The following is a 22971-nucleotide window of genomic DNA, read 5'->3' as shown; positions in this document are numbered from 1 at the left end:
CAGCTCTGCAGGCTCTAGCACTTTCACAGTTCGTGTTTTCTCAAGGACATAGCTCCTGAGATGCTTAACTGACCAAGCACTCAAGCATTTCACAATGAATACTAGAGTGCCCTTGACAACAACTATTTGGATCAGCTCTCCAAAATCTAGACCACCTGTTGAGCCATTAGCCAAAATCGTTCCAATTGCATACTTTGTGTGCCACTGTAACATACATTGTTGGCTATCTGGATACGTGTCTCCTCGGGGAATTTTGCTCGCAGTTCTTCCTGGATATCTTTTCTTGGCACAGTAACATCTACAGTAGACAGGTGTGTGGCCTGTGAGACAGGTTTCACAACACTGGGATCATGATGGTTATATGCAACCATCAGCTGATGCTTCATGGAAAGTGACAGCAGAATATTTCGAAAGCTGTGAATTTGCCTGGCAGGGATTTTTGATCCAATTATGAGGGGCAGGAATCGCAGCAATGACCAGTTTTCATGGACGTTCCCTCCAACACTTTCCCTTGATGCAAAATTCAGATGGACCTGCTGTGGAGCATCAGTTTTGTCCGACCATTTGTAGGAAAACGTTTTGATGCATGTGTTGAGTTCATCAAGAGTGAAGTATTTATTCTTGATAAACCAACCCAGTCTAAAAAAGAAACGTGTAATAACTACGTTAGTATTTCTATAAAAAACGCCTCTGAAATTGTAAGATCCCTACGTTTTTGTTCACCATTCATTCCAATGGCTGGCGTCTATTTCAGGTGATCTTCACATTTCTCCCTGCAGAAAAAAAAAACATGGCCGAACTTCGTTTTATTCTCGGTGTAAAATGCCTATTTAAAAGTTAGTTTGGCCATTAAAATGCGTTTTGATGTAATTTGATGCGAGAAATATGAGTTGTTATTTCCGATTATGTGTGCAGTGGATGTACATGATCTTTAGTTTGCTAGTTATTATGAAGATTACTTCAGGAAATTGTGTCTATACAACGTTTTCATTGTTACCAAGGTGGTTGCTAGGGACGCTGCTATCGATATTATTTCTGTTATGTTGTGTAACTGTTTAATGGTGTTATCTTTATTGCAAACATAAGAACTGGAGAAGCTTTCCACAAATCCCCCAAGAGAATGGGCCCCAAGATTATCTGCCTCAACACTAAACACTTTTCCTTTGATTTTTGTTACCTAATTCTGGGACATACAGGCCCTCCTCTTCCTAGCTCACAAGATCCTGGAGCAGTGGCTCCAGTACTGTACCGTAACCAAATATTGTCACATCCTCAGCCCTGCAGAAAATTGCTAAGAAGATGGAGGTCAGAGAAGATCTGAGCAGTGCAGGAACATCAGCTAACACCCAGTACACAGCTGTGACTTTGTGTTATTTCCTAGATGTGCCCAGAGGATTGCATAACTCAAAGTCATCAACAAAGACAATGATAGCAATGGTAGGATCTTCTCCAGAAAATAACTCATTTGTTTAAAAAAAAAAAATGCCATCAGAAAATGACCTGTACTGAGTTTCAGCATTACTTTGAGCTTCTCTGTCATGCAAGATCAAATCCTGGATCTCCTTCCGGCTCAACAGCTGAAGCATCGACTTCTGAATGGGGACATACTGGAAGCTTCTTTCTCCTTCACTACTAAGTACGTACTCCACTGGTTCCACCCTTTGTATCAGTCTATGGTTCCACCACAACAAACTGCTCCGTAAAATAAGCCCTTCTCTTATATGCAGAAGAAAGTGGACCGCCACTGCTCAGAGCAGAGGTAAAGGGGTTGGCATCACAAAGCTCTGTCACCATGTCTGACACAACAGACCCATCAATCTCACAATCGTGCTCAAACAGGAATTTAAAATGTCTTTGATAATGGGACCTGATGCTGAATGAGAGATCAAATGTATAGCTCTTTGACGACCTCATCAATACACCTGTTAGGTACATTAAAAGTGCTCTCGAGTTTTAGAAACAATAAAGCCAAATTATTTTCAATGAGGTTTGGTAGATCTCTCACATCATTAACTTGACCATCATCAGTATTCAGTAATGGACAGTTCACCATCCTGAACATCTACATCACTGTTATCATCTGTATTTGAACAACTTGCATACCTCGTTATCAGGTCTTCTTTAAAGTCTTGCATTGAGTGAGGAGTATGCTTTCGGCTTTTGTGGGAGGCAAATGTTCCGTAAATGTTAGTGCTGAAATTGCAGTTCTTAAAAACACAGGTCTCATGTTTTTTCAAATGTCGACCAAGGTGTACAAAAAGCTCTCTTTCTGTGCAGATTGTGCTGGCACTGCAACACTGGCAAGTGAAAGAGAAACCTGCAGTTCTGACTCTTTCCTGAGTTTCCTGAGAGTGATTTCTTGATAGATGTGATCTAAGGCTACCCCATGTTTTGAAGGACCAAAAACAATCTGGATAAAGACATGGCAGAGGTTGCCCACCATGACCATGGCGTAACCCAGGGGTGGGGAACCATTTGGTATGGCCTTCGAGGTAATTTATAAACACACGCAAAAAATAAAAACATTTAAGAAATCTAGACCCCATAAAAATTAAACAAGCGAGTGCCTGTTTTTCCTGGCCAAGGTCAGGGTCCTTGAACACAACACGAGCCTAACGAGTCATGGTAAAATATTTGGATTAAGACGTTGCTTTTTCTTTGCACAGCATGAAAGAAAGGCCATGGGCTGTGATTTTAGTTTTTTTAAGCAGGGGTCAATAATTTGTACGGCCGTTGGAGCATATTGTAAAAATGTATGTGGCCCTTGAGAGGAAAAAGTTTCCCCACCCCTGGCGTAACCTGTAATGTTTTAGCAACCCTGTTTTTGCAGAGGTTTCAAATTTACATATTTACAATTAAATTTTTCTAGATATATAAGCAACATTGCATGAAATGAGCAAGAAACACAACAAAAAGAGAATCTCTGCCTCTACTACTTTGTACCCTCTCACAGAACTATCCACAGTTCAAAGATTGCTAATTTTGGTCAAACCGCAATTTGCCTATACCGTGTAACTACAACTAATATCTACTGTATTTGAATGACAAAAGATGACACCTACTTTTAAAATGTCCTTTGTGTATTTCTGCAGCCTGTCCTCGAACACACATTCTTGACTGTCGGAACTTGTCCAGGTGTGTTAAGTGGGAGTAGACTTTAAATGCTTAACTCAAGGTGTAGAAACGACGCGTCTTGAATTTTGTTTTAAGTCAATTCACACAGAAATCAGAGTTCAAATTATTACACAATATTAAGTTGATGTAATTAACAACATTATTACGTAAACACAACTTATAAATTAATATTTGCAACTTAAAATGTTTATCTAAATCAATTAACTCACATTTTTTATCTTGCAACCATGCATTTAATTAAGTGGAGGTGAAAGGTCCCCTGAATTAGTTTTTAGAGTGTATGACCCCTCCTGTTGTTAATTGATAAGCCTTGAAACATGCACTTGTCAAGGTTCAGAGTCAAATTTTGCAATTATGGCAGTAGCCATCGATCATCTTAAGATAAGATAAGATATACTTTATTGATCCCAAGTTGGGAAATGTTTTTGTTACAGCAGCATGTACAACATGCAATTTATTGTTATTTTGTAATTTTACTCCACTACAATTCAGAGGTTAACCTGGTATTTGTACTCCACTGCATTTATTTTAGTTACTTTGCAGATTCTGATTGTGAGGTGAAATATAAACAACCCTTAAAGCAGACTTTAGTTACACCTGAGTCAAATTCAGGGAAGGTGATTGTCAAGTGCCAAAATAAGCTATGCAATATATTAGACAATAAGTACTTTGTCAATATGTATCTGTAGATACCCCCAAAGCTTTTTTCTTATTTGACCTTAACTTAAAGTATTCTTTAATGTTTAAATAAAGCCTTATTAGTTTGTCTGTTTTGCATATCCTCCTTAATATCTTTGGACGTCCTGCTAAACTGTTTTATTGTAGAGATCACTACAGAATCTTCTTGATATTTTCTATTCTATATTTCTATCATTGACCTTCTACTTTCCCCTTATTTTGTATGTATGTAGGCCTACTCTTAATATTTAAATTTGTTCATCAAATATAGCATATTCAACAAAAATGCAATAGCATGCTTTAACCACTAGGTGGTGCGTCTTAAAAAACTGTCAAGTTTACAGTGTTAACACAATACATTATACTGCTGTTTCCAGTTAGGTTTATGACGGATGTATTTTGTTATCCACATATATTGTTTTGATATTTGTTACACCAAACCGACAGAAAAGATGGTCTTAACATGAAGTGGTCTAGTTAATAAAACATAATAATATCAAACATAATAAAACCAAGATTTTAATTTATGAAAAATACTTTTGGATAGGCATAAAATGAGGCCAGTCACAAAGATAAATCAATCATCTGCATAAAGTAAAACACAATATAATTTTCACATTTTTGAATGTCCATATGGAGAACAAGGATTTGAAAATGGAAGATAAATCGTGAGGGGCGCCTCACGCCGACTATCATATTTTCAAATATAAATAAATAGACTTTCAATTATAAAATCATTAAAAAAACGATGAAGTTCTTAGTCCTGTTTACATAGATACACGGCTATACAATATTTTAAACTGCTTTTTATGGCTGTGGATGAGATTTTACAGTGACAGAGGACATACAGTATTTGAGCCTTTGTTTATCAAGGCAACGTCCAGCAGCACCCTGCTTCACATTCATGGTTACATGACATCTGGGAGCTGCCAAATGCAACCAAAATCTTTAGTGGTGTTAGATGAACTGGAATTACAGTTGTTGTTTGCATCTAAAGGACACTTAAGTTGGGATTGAGAGAGTGTTACTGATACATAATTTTTTTTAAAGGGTACAGACCCATACCATATGCACACTTGTAATATCCTAGATCCCAGGTACAGAAATATTTTGGTATGCGATTGATTCAACCTGATATGTATCTCAGTGTGTGTATACTGTATGGGTCTTTGGATGCTTGATTTTAAACTAACCTACAACCCTAAGTTAAATCACATTAAGACTTTCATGTTGAAGTAAATGCTAATGTCAGCATGCAGTAACAATGACATCAGTGACAATGTTAACATACTAATGTTTGGTAGCTATAATATTTGTTCACTATTGCAGTTTGTAATATTATCAAGCTTTCATTTTATTATTAGCACTAAACAAGACATAACACAAGACATAGGCTACCCTCAAGACTGAGCCACTGGTTGGATTGATATATTATAGGTTTCCCTATGCCATAAAAGGCCATTTCCAATCAACACACACTCACCTGCAAACAGCCAGTTCCTGCTTTCAATTGTTCTTTTCTATAAATATAATTTGAGTGTCAGCTGCAATGTGTTAACCCTTCCCCAAAACAGTGTAAAGAAAATGATAATTAGTCTGGGAAAAATACCAACCATTGCATGAGAGTTTCAGCATACTGCCATTCACCCAAACCATAGTGAAATCTATACAGTATATTTTAACTCTGTTGTGTCATTGCCTCACTGTTGCATCATAATATTAAATGGGATTGTATTTTGGGGTCAATATATTTGAACTTAAAAATGTCCCCTAAGATTGAATGCATTGGAGAGATTAAGTATTTAAGTTAATGTTTGGACAATATTCAGAAATGATGATGATAAAAAAGACTTAAACAAGGTACGTGTGTATGATTGCTGTGTAATTATAAGACCAGGGTGTCGGACACACTTCCAAATCTCTCCACCAGAGAGAGTCAACAAGCTGTGCGGAGTCCACTGCGGTTCATTTTGTATAAAATGGTCAAGATTGAGAGACTATTTATTCTTGGATCAGTTTAGTTCCCTCTCCAGTGATCTCATCCTCTCTCTAAAAAGGTCAAAATGTGCATGTACTTCATGTGCTGCAAGCAGGACGGGTCATAACCGTCATAACCTGTAACACAACTGATTTTTTTTTCACAGAGATAAATTGCACTTGCTTAACCACAAACATAACTGCATTACCATGGCAACCATGCAAAGAGAACTGGCTGATAAACACAGACCTGTTGCCATCTCCCACTCAAACACACACACACACACACACTGCGCTAGTTAATTGAAATGTGACACATTGAAATGATGATTAATCGTGGTTAATCACGTTGTCTTTGGAAAACAGGAAGAGGCGACTGACCCATTTGCTTTTGTAAAACGACAAACTACAGAATAATGGCACATTCATGTCTGTGCGCAGGTCTGTCCCTGCAGACGAGAAGGTTGAATAATTTGTACAATTAGAAACACCTTGAACCTGTGTGAACTTCCTCAGAGATGTATATTTAAGATATAAACAGGCTCCATTTGTTTTCTCTTTATGGCCACAATTATGTCAAAAAGCATTTCACTGTAGGCCTATGTGTGATGTCCCTTTGCACTCGTTGTAAAAGAACATGATCAAAATGTAAATACCGTGCAACCTGTAGTAGCACTCAGTGTTCAGTTCCCTTCCTCTGTCCCTCTGCTCTCTCCCTCGCTCCTCTACCTCCCCCCCTCACAGGCGACTCAACAACCACTTGCTTTTAGATACTGCTCGGCTTGTCACCATGGCAGCAAATTCTCAATAATATTTTCCTTATCTGACGTGTTTCTAAGTGCACACACTCTCACAAACTCACATACAAGTTTAGCGGTTGTCATGTGGGAGGTGTGTTTGTCTGTACTTCTGTACCCAGGTCCAGCTGGACCACATGCAAACAGAATTCATAGTGCATGCTGTGACAGGAAGGGATACTGCGCCATGAATGATTAGCACACCATATTTTCAACATTTTCACAAAATATCATGCCATTATGTGCTATCATGCATGGCATGGCAGATGTGTGTACTGAGTGCATACGTGCAAGCTTTTTTTCTGATGTATGAGTCCCACACATTCCTAAACTTGACAGATTTACCTACTTCTGTTCAGGTGAACTGGGAACAAAGATTACATTTGCAAATTGTATCAGTGAATGAGATTTAGGGTCCTTGAGTCACTGACAGCTGAACCCATTTACATGACTTCAGAGCACTGTCAGTCTCTGTATTTGCATTGTGGCGAGGGGAGGGTGAGGTAAGATGAGCCAGTGGGTAAATTGACCAACCCCTTTTATCTAGTGCACTGTGCACATTTGTTGTCATGTGACCATAGATTCAGGAAGGACCCATAATTTATATTGTGACATTTAGAAGCACATGGTAAAGTGGCAAATGTTTTTTGTTCACTACAAACCATGTTTTGCTTGTCAAAGTACATTTTAACTGGTCAGGTATAATTACAGTTCAGTCAGACAACTCACGTGTTTCTTTAACATGTTTATTAGAAGCAGCATAGTTGAGTTTGGCGTCTAGGCTCGGGCCTCATCACTCCACAGATATACATAGCACGATGAGTGATGATTAAATAACTAACCCCCAGAGCCTACAGGTGGAAGCCGGGGTGGAAGCTCGGGTGGTGGTGGGGTAGGCAAACAGCAGCGACGTAGAGTAGCTGCATCAAGCAAAGCATAGAGAGAGAGATCTGGCAGGTTAAATAGAGCGGCATATTAAGGAGACTCTGTTTGGTTGGTTGTAGAGTGGCAAGGGGCATAAGTTATGTATGAATGCAGCAGAAGTGCTCGAGTTGACTGCCTGAACTAGCTCGCAGGCTTCGCCCCATTTGTGTCAAAGCAAATGAATCCAGGTCTAAAAGTATGTTGCAAGGTGTAAAAGCATGTGAATAATTTAGCTAAAGATTAGCATAAATGACTGAGCTAGACAGCTATTTTCCACAAAGTGTTGTGGGGTAATTGAGCCAGAGGTTCAACTTAACCCCCCATGAGGCGCTGAAGTAAAGTTAAGTCTTTTTAGTATATGGTATTTCAATTTAGTTTCACACAACTGATGTGTTTTTTATGTTTTAAGCATTTTAGAAAAGGCTAACATGCCAAGAACGTACAAGAGAAAGACTCAGGAGATGGAGAGAGCAGCCACTGATGGCAAGGCTGGAAGATCCATCAGAGCAGTGGAGAAAGACAGAAATATTGACAGGTCAACCCTGCGTATACATAACAAGGAAGGAGGAAAGGAAGTGAAAACAGTAGGGTACAGTGGAACAGCAGAGACAAAAAGGGTATTCACACAGGAGAAAAAAGGAGCACGCAGACCATATCAAAAAACTAGCTGACCAGATCCATGGCCTTACTCCAAATAAATGCTTTGAACTGACTTTTGAATTAGCAGACATAAACAACACTCCTGTACCAAACACCTCAGGTTTGAACTAAACATTTGCCAAATCACCCCTATGGCTCACTTTACCCCTTGACTTGGATCAACCCCATACCTCTTAGATGGGGCAAGATAAGACCACTTTTTATTTCAAGTCATATATTCAAGGCCCTTTGCGATAGATACATTCTTATAATTTTGGTTGACAGAGGACATCCTGAATTAAAGGTTGCTGTTGTCATTGGACTTCTATCCAATTCGTCCTTGCCTAGAGCAGGGGTTCCCAAACTTGGCCATGCCAAGGACCCCTATCTATATGTTCTCAAAGGACACATAGATTGATGGATATGCAGTTAATAATAACATCTGAAAAAAAAAAAATGTAACTTTAAAAAAAGAATAAAATTCCCCTTTCTCTCAAACTTTGCGTGACCCCCCTGGCGCCCCCTGGCGGGGCCCCCACTTAGAAAAACACTGGCCTAGACTAGGACCTCATAAGTAAAAATTAGCTCATCTTATTTTAATATGAGACATACCCGAAGGCATTTTCTCTGTACAGATTTACAGTTAAAAAAAACATTTGGTTAATTAATCATGAAAAATAACAAATAATGTGATACTGGAGTATAATCTTTCATCCAAAATGTCAGAAACATTTCTGTTTTCAGTCCCTAAAATATGGACATTTCCTGCTCTTCTCTGCTTCATATCATATTTAACTGAAACTCTTTAGGTTGTGGACTGGCCAAGTCATTTGAATACACCATCCTGGACTTTAATCATTGATGAAAGTAATTTCTAGTTACAGCATTATAATAAACTATATTATATCACTCCCCAAATTGCAAAAATGAAACTACTTTCAGAAAAATAATTTAACAGCAGACGTGACTTGAATGTTGAAATCAGCTTATGAAAAATGAAATGAACTCACAGAGAAAGAGAAAGGTGATATATAGAAAGGAGAATTGAGAGAGTGATGAGAGTGAGATAGGAGGATAAGGCAGAGCTGATTTTCTTTCTCCAATAAAAGCGACAACCCCCCAGTGTTGCTATGGCGACCTCCTCTCTCTCTCTTCCTTCCTTTCAGCCAGCTACCACTTATCATCGCTGCCTTTCAGTCAGCCGGGCATGTTGGTCTGTGTGCTTTTGTGTGGTGGCTCCTGAATGAATCAAGCAAATGAAGAGGAAAGCCATTAGAGAGCCAAGTCAAACTGTTTCACACACACACACACACACGCACGCACGCACGCACGCGCACGCACGCACGCGCACACACACACACGCACGCACGCACGCACGCACGCACGCACACACACACACACACACACACACACACACATGAATACACATTTATATATAATAATGTAAAACCACGAGCTGCAAAAATGATTAATTTTTTGTTGACTTACTACTCTGTTTTTTTTTAGTTCATTCTCTATTTGTTTTGCTTTTTTGTCTCACAGTATATTCTGCAGTAGCTGCTCTGTATCCACTATTTTAGCCTTGTAGCTACCACACGCCTACACGAAAACACACATATCCTCCGCACCGCTACTCTCTGTGAATATGTTCTACAGTCAAAACATAAACAGTGTGTGTTTGAATTTTTTTCCAAGAGCAAATGGTCAATGATCATAAAAACGAAGCATTGAATACAACAAAATAAGAATCAACAGAGTTCCACAGTATTCAATGATCGCAAAATATATACTTTAATTCCACTATTTGATGGTTGCTAAAGTATCAAAACTACTTTCAATGCAAGTTTGAGATTGCTTCACAGAGAAAGAGGGATTCACTGCAGTTAGACTTGATTTTACAATTGTCTCAAGTAAAAATGAGCACACAAACATGGTCTCACAGGCACTTACTGTATATTTATAACAAATCTCTTTTGTTTTCATACTCTGGATGATATGCTTACATTCTGTGTGATTCAACATCACCACTGGTGTATATCTTTTTTATTTCTGCCCAGAGGCTGTGTTTCTCTAGTCTCTTCACAAGCACCTAATTTTAAAAGTTCTCTAAGTGCCTCAATTAAAAATGCATTTCGTCATGCCAGATTCTGGCAGCTGCCAGTATCGTTTGACCCTGGATCTCATGTCTCCTCAGACTTACTAAATATGTAATCGTTTTAAAGACACATCAAATAAACCTGTATTGCATTTTGTATTTTAACACTTTAAACCCTTGTTGAATGCTTTGCTGCAATCAATAAAGTAGAGTTGGGCAAACGGGCTGGTAGAAGTAATAAAATGATGAAATATTCATGAACATTTTGGGTTTTTATTGCATATCATAGATACCTTCTTCTGGTAAGGATGAATCCATAACACTTATAATTGCTGCTAAAAGCTATACTTACAGTTAGAGTGGCAAGATCACATTTTCCCCACAATACATAATTTCTTTATAGACGCATATCTGGTGATCCCGAGATGTGATGTGACATGTATATCAGATCCATTAATGGACAAATACATATTTTTGATGATGGCAATAAAGGAAGACATGTGCCCTCTGATCATATCGTTTGTGTGACTACAGGTAGAATATGTTGCGTGCATCAAGATTGAGTAATATCCTGCTTTTTTCTACATCTTAAGGAGTAGGGCTATGCTGAAACACCATCAGCTAAGTGTTATCTTAGATCAGTGGTTCTCAACCTTTTTACACCAAGTACCACCTGAGAACATAGTCGGCTCTCCAAGTACCACCATATGACCAATGTTAAAATGCAGTCTCTCTCTCTCTCTCTCTCTCTCTCTCTCTCTCTCTCTCTCTCTCTCTCTCTCTCCACAAGTGAGAATATAAAGAACAAAATAATAACTTGTTCTCACACAACAAATGTCAACTGTACACACATGTCATTTCCTGGACCTATACCAAAGTTTGAATGTAGGCCTCCTGCAACAACCTACATCGTAACAGAAAATGTCCTATTGGGAATTCAGTTCCACAATAATAATGAAGCCTCCAAGAGCAGATGAGCCTAAGGGCTAATAGCTCATCTTCAGTCTGCTGATGTTTGCTATTGCCATTTCTGTGGTGGCAAAGTAAAAAAGAAAAGAAAAAAGATAAGAAAAAAGACAACAATTAAGGACAAGTGTGTGATTTTTCAGCGTTTGACCTCGGTCACAGCCTTCTCTCCATTATTTGAGCAAATGCCTTCTTCCTGAGTCACTTCACTCCTCCATCACAGCGGCTGTGCATATCACTTTTGCGTTGCTGGCGGAGCCTGCGCTTGTGCTCGGTTGATGACTGTCCTCCTCCTCATTCACGTGTTCACTTTCGCTGGTAATATTCTCCTCTGTACCTCTCTTCCGAAAACCTCCCGTTTTTAGCCACGTTTTTAACATCATTCAGCTTTCTTCTTTCTTTAGCTTGTTTGCAACGTTAGCGGGTAGTAAGGTCGAAATTAGCAACGCCAGAAATAAAATAAAATAAATGTTTTCGTTTCTAAATCTAAAAACAACAATAGCCTATTAGAACTAATTTAAACCACAGTTTCAATTATCTCCAACTTATTTTCATTCGTTGTAGTATTTTGATAGTATGATTTAGTTTTTAATTAATGTTATTCAATCAAGCCAAAAAAAAAAAAAATTATAAAAAAAAAGAAAAGTTATATGTCAGATTCCTCCACGTACCACTAGCGGGAGCTGGCGTACCACCAGTGGTACCAGTGTCTTAGATAATGTGGTTGATTTCGGTCCTAATATTTCTTCCACAACCACTTGAAGCAGATGACAGACCTGATTTTTTTGGCCACTTGGGGGCAGCAAAACAGGCTGTAAACTGAATTTGAAACTTTTTAGCCAACAGTCTAGATGTCTATTTATGCATCCAGGTAAAAACTGTTTATTCCTACGTTTACCAGTCAGTCACTAACTCTGTCTGCAGTTCGTGCTGGCAGGCAGCAAACACTTGGTGTTAAGAACTTTTTTGCTGGACTCAGCTTTCTTCTGTAGTTGGAAACAACACTGATGATCTAAGTTAGTGTGAACCAACAGAAACAGCTGAAAAGCGCTAGAAGATGCTGGGGGAACGTAAAGAGATAGGTCACATGTAACACTTTTCAAATATCATGTAGTAATTTGATACCTATAAAAACCCTTTAGCAGCTTTAAAAAGAGTCAGACTCAGGACTCAGGACTCGATTCTGTGTCGAGACCTGCTGGCAGGTAGCACGACGCTGAACTAAACTGATTTTGGGACCAATGTGAAACCAACATCCACTGCCCACATCATCGCATTTCACTGCATTAAATGTAATGTGCTTTAAGTTTTCAAGTCATATTTACCAATTTCATGAAACATTTACACGGTATTCTCTGCTTTAACAGCAGGTGCTGTTTTTCCTCCACTTCAGCCTCCACCTGTCTTTTAAACTTTTTATATAAAGCGTATCTTACAATGCTCTTTTATTTCCCAAGGGGAATACTTACCATGTTGAATGTATAATATATCAAATGACCGCTGTATTACTGCAGGCTGGAGCAATCTGCAGAGTTTTATCTCCATTCTAGGATAGTCACACTGTATTGTCTGTCATTTTCAATAAAAAGTCAAAGTAATGACTGATACGGTCTTCCTTTACAGAGCTACGGAGGAGTTATTGAAAATGTATTGTCACTGCTTCCTGCAGAAAGTCTGGGTTCCATTTGAAATATGCATAGATACCAGACTAAATTCAATTTTTCCTATACATAAATTACCACCACATGCCAGTGTGGTATTACAGGCGTTGTGTGAGGGGCCTTTACTACAGAATCAGGACAAAAATGTGAGCGTTGGAATCAGAAAACTGAGAGAAACAACTAAAAATCAATTTACACCAACAGTACCTAGAGTAAGCTTCTTTTGTATTTCTCTTCTTTGAATATTGTTGATCGCTAGTCTGATTAAATGTGTTGAAATACTTATTCAGTTTCTCCTTTATGTTTTAAAAATATAGGTTTTAAAAGTGAAATTGGAATAAGGCTTAATAAAAGCTTCTGAATCTTGAAGTTGTCTAAGTTAACAAACATATTTGAACTCACAAAATACCCAATTAAAATCTGAAATGCTAAGCAATGTGTATATGTATACACTGTATATTTTTAACAATCCTGTGAAAATACCACATTGAAATGGCTCAACACATCTGTCAGGTGGCGAGATGAGATGCAGCTTGGGCTCTGAAAAAGTACCACACTATTGTTGAATTAAGAGACAATCAACATTAGAGGTACTGCAACACAAAGCATGACAATGTAACTATCTATGATTTAGCAATAGCCGCGTTCACACCGGAGTACTTTTCCCAATTTAGTTCCGATATAGTTCCGAAATGTCGCGTTCACACCCAAAAGAGCCGGAACTAAAATGAGTTCATGAGAACCTTTTTACCCCCTCTTCCGTCCCTGCTAGAGAGCAGGGACTCTCATGCGGCTCTCTTGCGAGAAAAGAGCTATATTTCTGATTGGCTGGGCGGATTGCAAACCACGTCCCGTAAAACTCAAAAAAAGTGTTGTGAAGCCACCATTTTATTATCCTCGCATTAGCATAATTAGCATTAGCCCGCCCGGCGCAGAAACGCAGAGACTAATTTATGGCAACACAAAATAAAACATGGGAGCGGTGGAGATGAGGAGATGTCGGCGTTCTGGCGATTTACTCGGAAAGCTTCAGTAGAAGCTGCTGGGAGTCCCAGCAGCTTCTACTGATGCCAGTCCCCAACTCCGGGGACTTCCGGCCGGGGATTTTGGGCGGCACTATACGCCGTGAAGTTGTTTGCGGCCTGCCAGTAAACCCAAAGCAGAAGAAGAAGAAGTGACGTCAGCGGCTTCATTTGCCTAATCCACCCCCAGGGACTTATTCCGGTGTGAACGCGATCTGTACTTAGTTCATCAGAACTAAAGAGTTCTGATGAACTAAGTTCTCATGAACCTTTGTGGGAAAAGTACTGCGGTGTAAAAGCGCCTAATGAGCCAGTCTTTAATCTGCAAAGGAAATTGAAAGCAGGACCCAAAGAAAACTTTCCATGCAGAACAATCACACACTGTAACTAACGCGAATGGCTTTGTGAAACAGGGAAAGAATAAGAGGGAGAGAGTAAGGCAGGCAATAGAAAGAGAGGAGGAGAGATGAGAGGGACAGAAGCTCTGCTGCAGAACACACCTCATCTCCATTTTAACTGGAGGGAGAGAGCGAGAGAGATTCAGTCCGAGCCAATTTACTCTTCATCTCTAGTGACGGAGAGAGGAGAGCTAGGGAAGCGATATATCAGGAATCTGAAGAGATCCACCAACGTGAGACTGAGAGGGAGAAGAGGAATGTGAAGCAGTTGCAAAGAAAGCAAATGAAGAAATGACAGAGAGATGTAGTCGGTGCTTCAGTTGCGGTAAGAACCCCTAAACAAGCCAGTCATTGCAGCACTCACACAGACATGCAGCTGTGGATGCTACACATGCACTCTGAGTGGAAGCAGTATGATTCAAAGGTGATGTGCTAGCAGGTGTGTGTGTGTGTGTGTGTGTGTGTGTGTGTGTGTGTGTGTGTGTGTGTGTGTGTGTGTGTGTGTGTGTGTGTGTGTGTGTGTGTGTGTGTGTGTGTGTGTGTGTGTGTGTGTGTGTGTGTGTGTGTGTGTGTGTGTGTGTGTGTGTGTGTCAGGGCTCTTTTTCTCTTAAACATCTTACATTTGTTTATAGTCTGCATGCAGGATGGAACTGATTCAACTGCAGGGCATTATGTGTCTTTTAGTTTTACAATATTTGGTATTATTATTATAATCTACACCCCGCACCTCTATTGCTTTCCCTCTCTCCTGCTCCCTCTCTCTCCTTTCCACCCTGTTGCAGTGTCTCTCTGTGTCGTAGCTGGCCAGCACGATTAAACCTTATTCAATGACGAAAATGCACGTCTTAAAAGTTTTTCCTCCACTCTCTGCTTCTCTCTTTCAAAGTCAAAGGCAGCTGAAGGAGAGGCATGTTTGACTTTTGCAGTACCATTGATGTGACTGGTCTGAAATGGCAATCCTGTTGCTTTACATCCCATTAAGGTTCTCAAAACGTTCAAAACTGGTAGTAAACCATAATAGTATATAGACCACCATCTAATTAGATAAATCTAGTGCTGCTTAGCCATATTGACTTGTTTTCCTCTCTCTTGTAGCAAATGTTAAGTGTTGAAGTCGGAAAACACATGTGTCAAGCGATATGAGGTGGTCACACATGTCAAGAGTAATAAATAAAGGTTATTTAATTAATTTCACAGTTTCATAGCCAACTCAGGTACAGTAAGTCTAGCAAATGTGAATAGGTAATTTGCTGTTTGAGAGAGGGAAACAGATCCATTTATGTTAAAGAGAATAATGCCCAAATGGTTTAAAAGACAAAAAAACAAAAAAAATTGGCCAAGATTATAATAATCTAATATCCAAAAACAGATGCAGGTCAAACAATTTTAAAAAAAGCAGTAAAGCATGTGGAACAGAACGGCATCTTTTCTTTGGGTGCACAAAACCACATACAGTATGCATAAGAGCTACAGCTGGACTTGAATAGATGTTTTTGTTTGCGCTGATAGTGTCCCTGTTTTGTTAGAAGCAACCGTACAACATGTTGTACAATCATAGTATTGCCAGCATAGCATTCAATACTTTGGTTCCCAATTTTGGGCTTGTGAAAAAATGAATATTTTTGAAATATAGGGTAATTTCTTACACTGTAAAGCAACACATAGATTGTACAGGAACTCAAGGCAAAAGCCACAACTGTTGACAAGAGTTACAATTACACAAAGCATAATTATATTCATTCACTATTTCATGTCAGACCAATATTTATTCATTATAGGTCTTGCAACTGTGTTAGAAAAACATCTACTTCCTCAGTCGACTGGAGAGTCACTCCAGATTTTGGATTAAGGTCATTGCAGTTCTCTCTCTTAATTGTTATTACTCATCCTCATTGCTGGGGTATTGCTCCTGAATAGTTTATATTACAATGCAGCACAAGTCTTTTGTAAACACACGTCTACAAAGAGTTATAGATTCCTGCAAAAGAAGAACATATCTTTTGAGTGTAAATGACAAAAAAGGAGGGCATCATAATTAAATGATGAATCCATTATTGAGCAGGTTTCACTTGAACAGATGAGAGAGTGGAGATGAAAGTGAATGGCAGACAGAAAGTTAAGAGGAGCCCCGGGAGGATAGAACTGCTCCAGTGTTTCTGACTTGTACCGATCAGAGCTTGGATAACGTGCTGCACTTAAAACCTAAAATGTCCCCCTAAACTACAAGGTTTCTGAATGCTTATCACGTTTCTCAATAAATGTAATGTTAGTTATTGGCAAGCATCTCTCCAGACTTTCTCCTCATCAGCTAACAGAAGGTACAGCCTGTGGAGATGCGAAGAACTTCCTGTTAGTAATGATTTCATCACACCAGCTGCCAGGATTGATATACTCTGCAAGTGTTGGAAAAAGGTTATAAATTCATTCATTGACAACTCAGAACTTTGTCACAGAAAATTGACACATTTGACGATTGACAAAGAGGAAATGCAGCATAAGAAATGTATGCTGCAGGTTTCCTCATTCTTATCAACTAGTACAAACCAAAACAAAATCCAAAGTGAATCTCAAAACACTGAGACTAAGCGAGGATGGGAGATGTGTTTCCATGGCAACTATGCAGTAATCCTTCTCTCTGTGTCTGTGTGCGTGTGTGTGAGTCTGTTTGTCATGCAGGAAACCAGTATTGCATACAACATGACTGACAGTTAAATAATTGTTTAGAAGAGATCTGAAATGTCACTCTCCCAATGTCTACTTGACTGACAGGTAAACTGAAATGACTTCTAAGTATACTGCATCTATTAATAATGAGAGAGTGTCTCTTCTCAAACTTAAAGCCTCTCTCTCTCACAGATGTGTCAATTACACAACTGCATTCATTTAGACTTGGATTGACGAAAGTGGCTTTGATCAGGACGGATATATTCACAATACTAAGGTATAGTAAATGTATATATAGTAGAGATGTCCCGATCCGATCACTTGATTTTCAAAAGATCGGAATCGGGAGGAAAAAAATCGGGGATCCGGATTTTTTTAATTTTTTTTAATTTTGTATTCAATGTTACAAAACAAAAATGACCATGTTCAAGTCTTAAAGTCATCCTGAGGCCTTAGTTTTGGTTTCAAATTACAGAACATCATGTATGTGTTGCTTCTTTGGGGCTTGTTTTCATAGACCTGGTTGCTTATTTCTCTCAAATCTGGCAACAGAGTGGGCAGGGCGCAGTGTCTAATTGTAGCAGTAAGCTAACGAGTACTGAAAGCTTTATTTTGTTTTGATCCAATGCTGCACAACTGAACTGATCCAATGCTGCTGTGAAAGAAAGAAGCTATATCCCTGTTGGATAGAATATCCAATTTAAATAAAAAAATAACCTTAACGGACAACTTGAATGCTTTTTTTTCTCTTAATGCATTGCATAAAGATCGGATCGGGAAAAATCGGTATCGGCAAATTGTCAAAATCAAATGATCGGAATCGGATCGGGAGCAAAAAAAGGTGATCGGGACATCCCTAATATATAGTATGTCTAACTATTCACACATTTCTGTAAGTGCAGCATATTTACAATGTTAGTGGTGGATATTTGCAGTTCTCCTCAGAGGCTTGTTTAGCTCATTGTTTGGGTTTGGTTAGATAGCCCGTAACTGTAATGAATTTAGATTCACCTTCACCACTCTTATCAGCATAGTACCTATCTGCACCCAGTCAAAGTTAGCAGCAGTTATTGAACAGATTAAACACAGACCTGTGGTGGTGGTGGTGGTGGAGCTCCGATCTAAATGGAGAATGAAAATTGGACTTACATTCATGAGTTAGATAGACAATTCCAGATAAATAACAGTATTCTGTTGAGCACAGGTTGATAGCTTTTACACTAACAAGTCAATGATCTGTTCATGTGATGGTGTTGTACCGTGCTCTAGATTTGAGAGCCCGCCAAATGCGCTAAATGTAAACACTGATGTAACTCGTGTTCATGGTGTCTCTCCATGTGTGTGTGGGTGAGTGTGTCTGTGAGTGTGCATTTGTTACAGCAGCAGCAGCTACGTTCATAACAGCCTTAAGTGTAGAAGGCTGATAATAGAAAATATCCTTGGGGTCTTTTCAACTGTTACATAATAAATAATATGTTGCTTTGTTCTAAAACTGAACACTGAATGTAAAACACTGACATGACATATTTAAGTGCAACATTACTTCATCACTCGCACATTTTTACCTTTTCTCCTGTAGGCTGTAAGAAACATTGGAGTTGACAGCAGAGTGGTTTATCTCTCTATCTCCTCCTCAGGGATCTTCCTACTTTTTTCATTTTTCTATATTCTCGTTTTTTTCTAAATGTGCTAAAGCATTCACAGCTAAAGGTCCTTTCTGAAACCAAGATAACCTTCTGTTTTTGTTTTTAACCTTTTGTCTTCTTGCTTATCCATCTCTTCTTCTTAACCTTTCCCTTGCTCCCTTGTCTGAAGCATTTTGCAAAGTACATCCTTGCAAACTCTATGTAACCTTCATAGCTGAGACATTCATTGCACACCAATTTGTTTTGGAGTGGGACCTGATGAGGTTTATCAGACTGTATCAAGCAGATGTATGTCTTTCTCTCTCTTGATCACTCTCTTTCTCTTCTTGTGTTTCTGATAAAACAGCGAGCCACTACGCTGGAAGTCCTCCACCTGTGGCCATGATGTGAGATCGATAATGTGAAAACGAAGGCCGTCTTCGAGCTTCAGCCATAGTGCAGCCCCAGATGCTCTACTGCTGAAATCAAAATTAAACGTCAAAACACTCGCATGGGTCCTTGACTACAAATAGGAACATAAACACTTCAGTTGTTTTAGTTGTGTTGTGGCTGCTGTAGAAGGCTGTTAACAATATAATTGCTATCTGTTCACATTTTATGAATAGTGACAATGAACCATCTGGCCCTTTTTGCAGACACACCTTAAAACTGTTAATTGCACAACTTCTCATCCATTTGTGGTCCAAATGACTCGTCTCACATCCCCATAAAAAACTCTTTCTCACTTTGTCTGAATCAGCTGCTGTGACCGGCGAGGATTATGAGGCCGACTTTAGTGTTTCTACATTGGCACTGTCTCCTGCTTGTGTTTGTTGGTGTGTGTGTCCCCATGGCTGTGGGCTCGCTACCTCACGCATTACCATGGCACGTCTCCTGCCCGGTGCGGTGTGTGTGTCAGATCAAGCCGTGGTTCTCCCCTGACTCTGTCTACCATGAAGCTCCCACTGTGGACTGCAACGATCTGCTCTTGACCAAGCTCCCCTTACCCCTACCCCCGAACACACACACCCTGCGCCTGCAGAGTAACCTTCTGTCGGAGCTTGACACCGCGGTGCTGCATGGACTGACCAATCTCACCGACCTCGACCTTTCCCAGAACCGTTTCAGCCATGTCAGGACAATAAGTCAGAACACCTCCCTGTCCTCTCTACTATCTCTACACATGGAGGAAAACCATCTCAGTCACCTCCCTGAGGCCTCCTTCTCCTCTCTGACAGCTTTGCAGGAACTGTTCCTCAGCCACAACAACTTACACGTGATAGCACCTGGAGCCTTCACTGATCTCACCTCCCTACTGCGTCTACATCTCAACAACAACAGGCTCACCACTGTTGACCCTCGCTGGTTCAGGGCTTTGCCCAACTTAGAAGTTCTCATGCTTGGTGGAAACCCTGTGGAGGCACTTCCAGAAAGGGGCTTCCTGGCCCTGAAATCCCTCCGAAGTCTTGTCCTTGGTGGTATGGGGCTGAGAGGATTGGCTGAAAACGCACTGGAAGGTTTGGAGGGCCTAGAGAGCCTCTCCTTCTATGACAACCTGCTGACAAAGGTCCCCACTAAGGCCCTAATAAAAGTGCCAGGATTGAAGTTCCTTGACCTCAACAAGAACCGAATTAAACTCGTTGAGACAGGAGACTTCCGAGACATGGTAGATCTGAAAGAGCTCGGCTTGAACAACATGGAGGAGCTGGTGTCCATTGAAAGAGCCGCCCTGGAGAATCTTCCAGAGCTCACCAAACTGGAGATCACCAACAACCCACGACTGTCCTTCATTCATCCGCAGGCGTTTCTCCGGCTGAGCAGGCTTGAGAGTCTAATGCTCAACTCCAACTCCCTGAGCGCACTTCACCAGCACATCATGCTCTCCCTGACGAGTCTTCAGGAGGTCAGCTTACACTCCAACCCACTGCGATGCGACTGCCTGTTTCACTGGGCCGCTGAGGACGCCTCTCACACTCACATTGAAGACACACAGACAGAGAAGCATACACCTCGGATGGTGCGTTTCATCCAACCGCTGGCCACGCTGTGCTCTGAGCCCCCAGAGCTGAGATCTCGCAGGGTGAGAGAGGTGTCCTCCAGGGAGATGTCGGCCTCGTGCCTCCCCATGATCCCAACCAACTCTCTCCCTTCCTACATTGGGGTAAGAGAAGGAGGAAAACTTGTGTTGCACTGCCGAGCTCTTGCAGATCCACAACCTGAACTGTACTGGGTGATGCCCTCTGGACTGAGACTTGGTCATGCACCGAGCCAGGCCTCCAAGGGTTTACCAATTCCTGCTCCCTGCCACAGCCTGACCACCTCTGAGGGGTTCAATAACACATCCAGCTTTTCTCCTGGTCAGCCTCAGGATAATACTGCCTGCAATCCCTCTCAACACTACCGGCTGCTGCCTGAGGGAACTCTGGAAATGAACAAGGTCACCCAAAGCGAGGCGGGCTTGTATACCTGTATAGCTGAGAATGCACTGGGAGCAGATACACACACTGTTACTGTGGGTGTGCATGGAAGGCTAAAGAAAAGAAAGAGGGGGAATGCTGCTAAAATGAAGGGATATCAGTTTAGAGTGGATGCCAGGTTGGAAGTGAGAGATGTCGGACAACACTATGCCATCCTGTCCTGGCAGAGTGGGCGAAACCTTCCTTCAACTCGTCTATCCTGGCAAGCCATATCCTCAAACGCACACACGCCTACATACACCACACGCGTCCTGGCTGGTACACAGAGCTTCAACCTAACCCACCTTCAGGCGGAGACATTTTACAGAGTGTGTCTGCATTTAGGGATCAGTGAGGGTGCAAAGCGTGCCAGCAGGAGATCAAGAGAGAGCAGAAAGTCTCAGTGTGTTTCTTTCAGGACGAAGGATGTCCCAGAGCCTCAGCCCAGCCTGCAGCTAAGCCCAGAGCTGACCTCCACCGCAGTCACACTACTGCTCCTCGCACTCATACTGCTGCTGCTGGCAGGCCAGGGAGGGGACAATGAGCCTGGCGAGGGGGCAGGAAAGCACAACAGTACCATCCTCAAGGAAGTCGAAAGTCCTAAAGTTCTGATCATCAATCATACAGATGGAAGCACTGCACATTAGACGAAACAGAGTGAGGAACTGCTGTTGCATCATGACTGCTGAGATAGTTATGTTTGTGCTTATCAAATACAGACAAAAACACTGATATACTCACACACACATAGATAGTGTCAAATATTACCTTGTAAATCGCAGCTTAAAGAGAGGAGTCATAAATTAATTAATTGATGTAGAAAGAGATTTGTATTTATTTTATATACCATATAAAATATATATTGACATTATTTCTGTGTAAAGTTGTATTGTAAATGCCCAAACCCTAACCAGGGAAATACAAGTGGACAATCCGAGTGCTGCAGCACAGTGAGGGATCTAAGGAGGAACAAATGACTGAGCTGTCGATGGACTGAAATGAAAGATGACATTATGTAAGCCAGTGACGGATATTTGCAGAGGTGAGCAGTCCAAATCTCGAGCGTCCGTCTTCTTTCCTGTCTACATGTCCACAGACTCAACCATTCTCTCTCTGAGCAGATGAAACTGTCTTGAGACATAAACTGAAAGAAATCCCTAATTGATATAAACATCCTTTTTTTCTTAGCTTTCACTACCTTAAACTGGGTTGTCATGTGGATTACATTATACAGTAAACTCATCCTGACTTCCTCCCGAACTCCCCGTATCTTCTGTCAGCATTTAAGTGGTCTAAAAGTGATTGTGTTAAACTCTATTTTGAGCTATTATACAATAAAATCTTTTTAATTTACACAATTTTACTGTCTATTTAAGTTCTTCTTGTCTCAAACATGGTGTGAATATAGCATGACAGATGAGAGACCTTAAACTCTATACGTACAATTAAAAGCATATTAGGGATTCACCTGCAGTTGCTTATCTGTATGCAGCTGGCATTACTCCACTGTAGGAGTATGATAATATCTCATGATATCTGACACCTATACAGTAAACACAAGACACTGTGTGTCCCCTGCTGGACAATATCTGAAACTGAGAAATTCTAACTAAAGAGATGCAGTAAATCAACTCAAGTAAAAATCTCACTTAGAGGGTTTTTCTGTATGAAATTCTCATTGTGTGTACTCACAAACAATGCTTCTTTCCCGAGCTGTAGCACATGGAATATCGATCTAAAATAAAACATTGATTTCTCTAACCAAGACGCATATATAAATTCAGCTGGAGTTGATTTACAAAATTGTGTTGGATATTATATTGTGCTGTAGGTTTGATATCCTTTTAACCAACGATAAAAATGATGGCCTAATTAGAGCTTTTGTGAATCAAAGGTGTGAAATTGATGTAATTGTTGGTGAATTTGTTTTTAAG

The 22971-nt window shown here is 40.3% G+C and overlaps 1 protein-coding gene across 1 annotated transcript; it reads left to right on the top strand.

Moving 5' to 3' along the window:
• The first annotated feature begins 13954 nt into the window (after positions 1 to 13954).
• Positions 13955 to 22943, top strand: LOC307040390 (leucine-rich repeat neuronal protein 2-like). The gene is made up of 2 exons (XM_079683167.1): positions 13955 to 14617; positions 18949 to 22943. The coding sequence occupies exon 2, from the start codon at positions 19363 to 19365 to the stop codon at positions 21682 to 21684; it is 2322 nt and encodes a 773-aa protein (XP_079539293.1). The 5' UTR covers positions 13955 to 14617; positions 18949 to 19362; the 3' UTR covers positions 21685 to 22943.
• Positions 22944 to 22971: the final 28 nt, after the last annotated feature.

Source organism: Notothenia rossii (genome assembly GCF_949606895.1).
Source record: "Notothenia rossii genome assembly, chromosome: 5".
NCBI lineage: Eukaryota > Metazoa > Chordata > Actinopteri > Perciformes > Nototheniidae > Notothenia > Notothenia rossii.
This window is presented reverse-complemented; position numbering and strand designations above follow the sequence as displayed.

Bases quoted from the DNA above. Each gene is read 5' to 3' on its own strand.
- LOC307040390 (XM_079683167.1), top strand. From the start codon at position 19,363: ATGAGGCCGACTTTAGTGTTTCTACATTGGCACTGTCTCCTGCTTGTG.